The sequence below is a fragment of the Solea solea genome, chromosome 12, assembly GCF_958295425.1.
Source record: "Solea solea chromosome 12, fSolSol10.1, whole genome shotgun sequence".
NCBI lineage: Eukaryota > Metazoa > Chordata > Actinopteri > Pleuronectiformes > Soleidae > Solea > Solea solea.
In genome coordinates, this window is record NC_081145.1 from 12,099,341 (window position 1) to 12,107,756 (window position 8,416).

Below are 8,416 nucleotides of genomic sequence, written 5' to 3' on the forward strand. Positions count from 1 at the left end.
GAATATTTTACCAGAATATCTAATATGCCGTTTTCCCTTTTTTTTTTTATCTTTCTCTCACATTATTTTTACCAAAGCCGGCAGATAGAGATACAGCTACATCCAAGTCTGTTGCCCTCAAACCACACCATTCTGTCAAAATGAGCAGGGTAGGGGCCGTCGTACAGACTTGTAAGCATGGATGGAACCAGTAAATGGTGAGAGGAAGAGAGAGGCGGAAAGGATGCAAACTGTCCACACACGGACAGCCCTGTTTCACTTTTTCACTTGCATTTATCCCCAATAAAGTCAAACAAATTCAACAATGAGCTGCCATCATGTGCCACAACAGAGGATGGGAAAAAAGTGAGCAGCTTGGAACAATGTAATTTTTTTTTCCGTGCAAACCCTGCTGCTGGTATCTTATCAGCTCAATCCTCTCATCATCATTTAAATCTCCCCCTACTCCATCCGATCCCAGCCATGGCCCTATTTAAATCTCTCCCTCCTCCCAATCCACCACATTTCTAATGCTAATTATTTAAACCTCTCTTAGTGCTCTATCCCTCCCATCCACCAGCTAGTTATTCAAATCTCTCTGTACAAGCCCAGCCCTTGTTAAAAGGTTCTTCGCTGAAGGGTTGATCTGGACTGTTTTTTAGACAGAGGATAATACTGATTCTTCCACACTTCTCTTCTTCCCTGCTCTGTTTTCATGGCCTTCTCATTTTTCGCGATACAATTTAACTGCCTGCACATGTCCTCTTTTGCAATCACTGGCCATGATAATGGGATGTAGTTGTTAACGTCACAAGACTGGTGTTATTAGTAAGACAACAAAAACTGGGTTAAGAACATATATGGGCTATGTACACAACATGCGTGTATTTAGGGAACTACATGTAATCAGTAACATATATTAATTGTATATATGTTCAACTTTTTGAGCTCGCTGCATGGGAATGTGACCTCAGTGGGTCTGTGATGGTCTGTACGGGTCACTGTCCCCAGTGTCATCTGAGCGGCGAGAGTGAGTGACTGAGCAATGGTGACACAGCTTAAGAAGTCAGAGGGGATCTTTTTTCCAAGACCAGGTGCCAGCACATCAGTGTGGGGAAAAAGGACGATAATCTTCACTTCTGTTTACACTCAAAGTGTGATTTACCGATCTTCATTTCTATCAGTCTAAGAATCTTGTTCTGTGGCGCTCTGTTTGTCCATTCGCACTTGCAGTTTTCTCACACTCTTTCAGTTGGAGGGATCTCACTGTTAGTCCTGTGGCGAAGCCACCTACGCACAGGATCACAGCTCAGTAAAACACCAAAGCTGCTCACAGCACTGAACAGGAGTCCCACTCAGCATCACTACTTATTAGTTACATAAATGCTGGTTTCCTACAACAACTACCCCACACAAACTGCACAGCCCCTCCACAGCAGTGTATTATGTGTGAAACTAAATAAGAAACTAAATAAGAAGAATAATTCTTGCGTTGGGTTAATATCTTTGGTACACTGTATAATATGCATAATAGCACATTTTGCATGATTTAGTGATCAACAACATTTACAATTTCAAAAGGAAGTGGTTTTACAAAAGCAAAGCTTTTTTAAAAAAAAAAGTTAACTTGTATTTTCACAGCCAGTGAAAATTAAAAACCAATCAATTTAAAATACTTTTCTTATTTTACTCATTATAATTGAAAATACAAAATGCTGAAACAATAGAGCAAATGCTCCCATGTATGCTGTTAAAAAAGTGGACATCATAGGGGGTGTGCTCACCTTGGTACTCCTGTCCAGGAGTGTAAGCAGTAGGGCTGCCCACAATTTGAAGGGTGAGGAGCACCTCTCCCGCACCTTCTGCCACCCCAGTGCCCTCCAGTTCACCGTGGTGGGTGCACAGGAAGAAGAAGGGGTTGAAACGGGGGTAGAAGCTTGCTGGGGGTGCCCCGAAATCCATACTGCTGCTCCCCAAGACTAGGACCAGCAGGGCACAGCCTAAGGCAGCCCCGAGAGAGGCCCGCACCATGGCCATCTGCCCCCACCCGGCGAGGGACTAAGGAGTGGATGTAGGTGTAGTGGTGAGGAGAGTAATGAGTGGGAGCAAGGAAGGTAGAGTTCCAGCGGACAGCCCTTGGAGTCCACAGATGAGTTGAAAGTCCAAAAGTGCGTGAGAGTTTGCGTGCGTCTGTCTATTTTTATGTGTGAAATTTATGAGTGTAAGTGAGGAAAAACTGAAACTGATCTGTTCTTCTGCTCCTTCTCCCTGTCCTACCTTCACTCTCGGGGAGTTCAGAGCTTTGCCTCTGCTGTCCTGCTCTGGTGTTTAAATACCTCACCCCTCCCTCTGTTTCCATCTCTCCTCCCACCCTCCCTCCTTCCCTCTCTCTGTCTGTCTTTCGCTCTAGCACCAGCTCCACGCATGCTGTATACACTCTATGAGACGGCCTCCCTCTCTCTCATCCAGCTCTTCTCTCCTCCCTCTTCTCTCTGCCTGTCTATCACTCTGCCTTTTTTCTTAGATTTCATCCTCCATCTCTCTTTTTCTCACTAAACAACTATGTTATTCCATATTGCACTCTTGTATCTCTCTCCAGAGACCTTGGGTGTCTTATCTCTGTGCATCTATTAGTCACTTCATCCCTAACCAGCCCTCTGACAGATCCCTTTCACTCTCCTCTCTTTCCTTTGTCTTTCTGCCCATCCACCAGACTGTCTCCTCCTCTACCACCCACTATCACACCTCCTTTCTCCCTCCCTCTACGGATCTTCTCTTCCTGCTGCTCTCCCCCTTAGACCCCCTCCCCTCTTTCACTGATCTCCCTCTTTTTCCAATCCTGTACCTCCAAGTCTCTCCTCTTGTCTTCAGCAGTACTCACATTTGTTTTTCTTCTTCTCTTCTGTTGCTTTTTCAATGGTTTTCCATTGGAATCTCCATTTCCACAGAATTATCCAACTTTTTTCCACATGTCACAGCATTGTGCACCACACTCCGCTCTAGATTAATTCACCACTACACTAAAGACAGCACTCAAAATACTTCCAGCTCTCCCTGTGAGTCCTTGCTCACCAAAAATGATGGATAAGTATTTCTCCAATACACACCCCCCATCTTACTAGCTCATTTTACATCCAGTCTTTCAGCAGATCTTATGGATACAAAAAGATTTAAAAAAGATTTTCCAAGTGTATCACAAATACCCTAATGTTCTCACAGGTTATACAATACCTTCCATGGTACAAGGCCAAAGAGAAAAACTGCATTAAATTATCACAGTAAAGGGAGGAACTTGCTGTTAACACCACTGAGTATCTCTTCTGGTCTCTTTAGCTGCCTGCTGGGTTTGTGTGGTTAAGTGCCTATTACAGATATAAACACTCCCAAGCCAGCAAGCTGCACTCACTCTCTCTCTCCCTCTCTCTCACACACACACACACACAGTCAGCTGCATCATGTCCAAGCAGCCTGAGTGACCCACAGCAGGAGCACACAGCCAGGCCATCATGGCCAGAATGCTTTCACAACCTGAACCACTGATACATTCACACCCACACATAAGCAGATACACAAAAAGGTTAATGCATGTGCACAGTGTTCACACATACAATGCATATACTGCATCTTTGCATATTTCTTGAGTGTCTTCACTTTGATGTGAAGAAAGATTTATACTTGACTCAAGTGAAGTTATTTACCTGCCAGGCCAGCTGCTGCTCCCGGGCCAGTTCTAGTCAATGTGTTTATCCACATAGAAGTACAGACGTCCAAGGGGGCGGGACGAAAAAAAAAAAGGAAAATATTAGGCAACTTTTACAGTTAACATTTCTGTTTCTCTCTGTGGCCTCTCTGCGCTATACATATACTTACAACTGAAAAAAATGCTGCAATCAGATTCTACCCGCCATGACCCATGTTGTACTTGACACTGAACCTTAATTACTCAGTGGTCATTAATACATTAGTACAAGTGCTTGTGAGACACTGCGTGTGCAGTGTGTGTGTGTGTGTGTGTAAGAGGGAGAGGGAGAGAGAGAGAGAGAGAGAGAGAGAGAGAGAGAGAGAGAGAGAGAGAGAGAGAGAGAGAGAGGGAGGGAGGGAGAGAGAGAGAGAGAGAGAGAGAGAGAGAGAGAGAGAGAGAGAGAGAGAGAGAGAGAGAGAGAGAGAGAGAGAGAGAGAGAGAGAGAGAGAGAGAGAGAGAGAGAGAGAGAGAGAGAGAGAGAGAGCCTGAAGACACCTACTGTAACAGGTGGTGGTTTTTAGAATTTTGTCACAAATGCAGAATGACTTATCAGTGCTCTCCTCATCATTTTTACAGCCTCTTGCAATCCACTTAGATCATGTGATAAGTTTTAGTGTTTTAGTTTCTCATGGGCACCACGTACAGCAAGTCTTTGCCAGAGTTTTAAAGGGGTAAGTCATCACATTTGCCGACATGAGAAAGCAACATTCCTCACACAGAAGTCTCAGTAGTAAAGTGACCTGTTCTCTGCTGCTACTGTTGCACATGGGTCAACACAACATTGGAGCAGAAGATAGAGTGATGTGGAAGGAGTGACAGCAGCTCCAGGTGTGTTCTCATGTAAGGTTGTATTTGTTGTTGAGACTATTTCTGGGCCACCATCACCTGGGCCGTTTTACCTTCGGCCACTTGAAACCAGGAGTCCAAGTTATCATTTTTGCCAAATATGAAAGGATATTCTCAAGCTATTTGTGAGGTCACGGTGGCTTTGACCTGTCATCACCAAAATCTTATCCGGACATCCTTGAGTCCAAGTAAACATTTGTGCCAAATTCGTATGGTATACCCTCAAGAAGTGATTGGACAGATGAATGGACAATCTGAAAACGTTACACCTGAACTGCCTCTGTATTCGCTGGTGTGGGGACATAAAGAATAAAAGAAAGTGGAGTAAGAAAAAGTTCATGGTACAAGTAAAAGCAATAACTTTTTGTAGACCATGTGTGTCCTCTCCAGTTGTTCCATGAGGTCAGTTAGGTGGTACAGTCTGCCGAGTTTGGAGAATGAGGTCAGAGGTTATCCAAGGTCTCCTTTGCTGTTCCTCTCACTCATGTCTACAGCCACCTTCCTGTTCCTCATTAGCTTAATCAAACACTTTTAATTAATCTAAATCACCACCGAGACTGCTTAAAGAGCTTAATTCCTTTTGTGCAGCTTTGATAGCTTTCCAACTGTATGTGGCATACTAAGGTTACAGTTGGAGAATTTGCTGAAAATAAATGCAGACCCTCTCAACTTTCCAGCTCTGGCTTGAGTTAAACTTAAGGGCCCTAATTAGATTATCTAAAATGCATGGTCTAAAGCATGTGGTGTAAGCGCATTAGGGTGTGTCTAATTTTGCTATTGACATTATGTGCATAACCTTGGCATAAAGTAAGGTGCAAGGCGCAAAAGGGGTTATATTTAGTGTCTGCATTATTCATAGGTGTGTTTTAGACACAACATCAGTTAAGCTAATCAGAGTTTTGTTTGTCATTCCCTTTAAAAGCCAGGTGCACCTAAAAATCAAAAACTCTGAGCTGAAATCATTATTTAAAAAGAAAGGTTTATGGAACTTGTGCCAAATGGAAGTTTGGAGTTAGGAACAAGCGCAAGCAAGTCGATAAGGCAGGAGCACACACATTTAAGATGACACATACAGTAGGCCTCCTTTACACCTGGCATTATAATGTGTCACGTTAGCTGTGCTCAGAGCCACCAAGTACCTCTGCTCACATAGTTGTAGTCGGTGGAGCGGAGACGCTGATTGGAAACTAGCACTATTTGTGCAGCTTTGCATCAGGTGTAAGACGGGACTAATCTCACCTTTATATAAAGAAATTCAACAACTGTATTTAAGCCAGCAGATGGGTTTATATGAATAAACAAATGTAGGATGATAAAATATCATGTCAAAAGTAATTGGTGAACAGGTTCAAGAACTGTGTCACACAAAAGGTAATTAAGAATATAATGTACAACTGATACAACAGTGTTGTCTTTTATATTTTTAAATCAAAACCACAATCTCTCTGTCAAACAATAAAGAAGCGTGACACCCAGTGAGTTCAACAGTCTTACAACATTTTTCAGTTTTCAACATTTCATAGTGAATTTCCTCCACTAGAGGCCTACTGCCAAATGTAGCGTACTTTACCTTTGCCAGAGAAACAGTCAAGGCAAGGTTTTCCCCTTGTCCACAGAGGGTTTATGAGTCAGGAGTTGCTCAGTGGTCCTTCTGTTGCTCTGTTCTGACTTATTGCCAGCAGTTCTCCACTGGTAACAGTGGAGAACAGGCCTCAGCTCCCAGCTGTTAGTCCTTTGGCCCTATGGCCCTTTCTGAAACTGAGAGACCAACATTATGCGACTGTGTGGGAGTTCATGGGGGATTTTTTTTTCCTGCAGGGAGGTTGGGAAAAAGGGGATTTGAATAGACCACGTTCAATGCTCTAGACAGTTTTCCACGATGGTCAAAGTGGCAACTCTATCACCTGCTGGGCAGCATCAACAATGAACGAAGCATGGATAGGACAGGGTTAGCATCAAAGACTTACTACTCATACACTAGACAGGATGAGACTGGTCAGGATTGGGGAGAAGAGTTTACATGGAAAACTACAAAAACATTTTAGAGATCTCATAATATTTTTCAATAACATGTACCCAGTATAATATTTACCTCTGAGAAAACTTAGCCCAGCAAACTATAAAACTGTAGCCTCCTTAATTTGTTTTTATCAAAACATATTTGTATACATGATGGTGAGTGTAACACAAAGTGATCACTATTTCTACAGTAATTTCCATCCCTGGTTCACTGACAACCCACAGAAAACATTATTCTTAATTAGCAAATTACTATTTGGGCAAAAGCATTCATTTAACTGAGACCACTTCCCTGACAAACAACATAATGAAAGTCTTATATAGGCAAGCTCATTTGTCAGGTAACCCACCTTGTGGATTGGCATTTTTTTAATGCAGGGATGTTTTTGGTTAGAACAGGGTCTTAGTCTGCTAATGCCAGATTTACAGATTATGTCAGCATGTCAACAAACACAGTTCAATGTCACTGCTCTCAGACTAGAGGTGTGCATCTCCATTTGAATAGGCCCATAAGATAGCATCACATTAGAAAGAATGTGAGCATGTGACACTGTCCCAGTTCAACAAATAAGGTGTCATAGTCATAAAACTGTGTGTTCATACAGTATGTGTGCTTGCAGGGTGGCTACAGCAAAGCTCACAGTCACAGCGCAGACTTCTCTGCCTATTCCATACATGCCTGCTGAATACACATGGTCACAGTGACCAAACACACACTTGATCAATAAATATTTGTCCACAATGGGGACGTGAGTTTGGATAGCTTAAACACCAACACAGGTGTTGATGTGATGCACAGGAGGCGGGGGAGGGGGGGGGATGAAACAGCATCCATCTGTTTTACCTGTAGCGTCTTTATTAGCAGCAACACACAGGCTGCACCTGATAGCCTCTCTGATTTCTTCATGTAAGCCCTGTCCTACATCTATCCCCATTATGCCATGGTGATTCTGCAACCTCTGCCCCTACGTGCACACGTACAGTCACACCAATACACACTTCAACCCACACAGATAGTGTGCGACTGGGGGCTATCGTTCTCTATTATGAAAACTAGGTCGGGGAGGAGTGGGTGAGGGGAATGGGACAGTAATTATTTTTATCATTATTAATTTCACCTCAAGGTTGCACCAAGGCTTTTTTTTGTCCACTTCAATCTTCATTGCAGACCCCCTGCATCCACACACAGACACACACACCAACATGATCGCTACCAAAGACTGCGTGCCAAACAAGGCAGAAAAGAGAGTAGGGGCACAAAAGAGGAAAGAGCTCAAAGGGATAGAAAGAGTGTGCCAGCCGGGGACAGAAGCAAACACAGAGGCAGAGGAGGCAGGAGGGTTTGTATATGTGTCGCTTCATCACTCACTGAACCCTAATTTACACTAACAGGTTGTTTACTTGATATGGCAAATGATAATAAAAGCCTGGGTGTTGGAGGAGGGGAGAGGGCAAGAAAAGAGTACAAGAGAAAGAGAAGCCCTGCGGGAGCACTTCAGCTGTGATGGCTTGCACACTCCAATTAGCCCCATGAAAAGCTTGCCCCCCTGGAAAGGAATAATAGGAGGGGTACATTGCTCAAGGTGTAAAAACCAGCCAGGATAACCCCAAAACCTCAAAGCCCTGTCACAGATAAAGGACATGAGTCACAAATGACAAGGGTGTCAGCACACAATGACTCTGATATTCAGGTCGTGGCAGTGGACACAGGCAATGAAAACACTGACAAGACTGAGTGAATTGAGACAATCAACAGCACAGATGTGGTGTTTTAGTTATTAACACTTAACATATAAAATAAGTTAGAATTTATGTAACTGTAAATATAAT

At 43.3% G+C, this 8,416-nt stretch overlaps 1 protein-coding gene across 2 annotated transcripts in view; it reads right to left on the reverse strand.

Moving 5' to 3' along the window:
• Window positions 1-2,300, reverse strand: part of reln (reelin) — an 80,224-nt gene extending 77,924 nt beyond the window's left edge. For both annotated transcript variants that reach the window (XM_058644896.1, XM_058644895.1), the window contains exon 1: window positions 1,764-2,300. In XM_058644896.1, the coding sequence (XP_058500879.1) occupies window positions 1,764-2,016 (253 nt within the window). In that variant the 5' untranslated portion in view covers window positions 2,017-2,300. The remainder of the gene's footprint in view (window positions 1-1,763) is intronic.
• Between the last annotated feature and the right edge of the window lie 6,116 nt (window positions 2,301-8,416).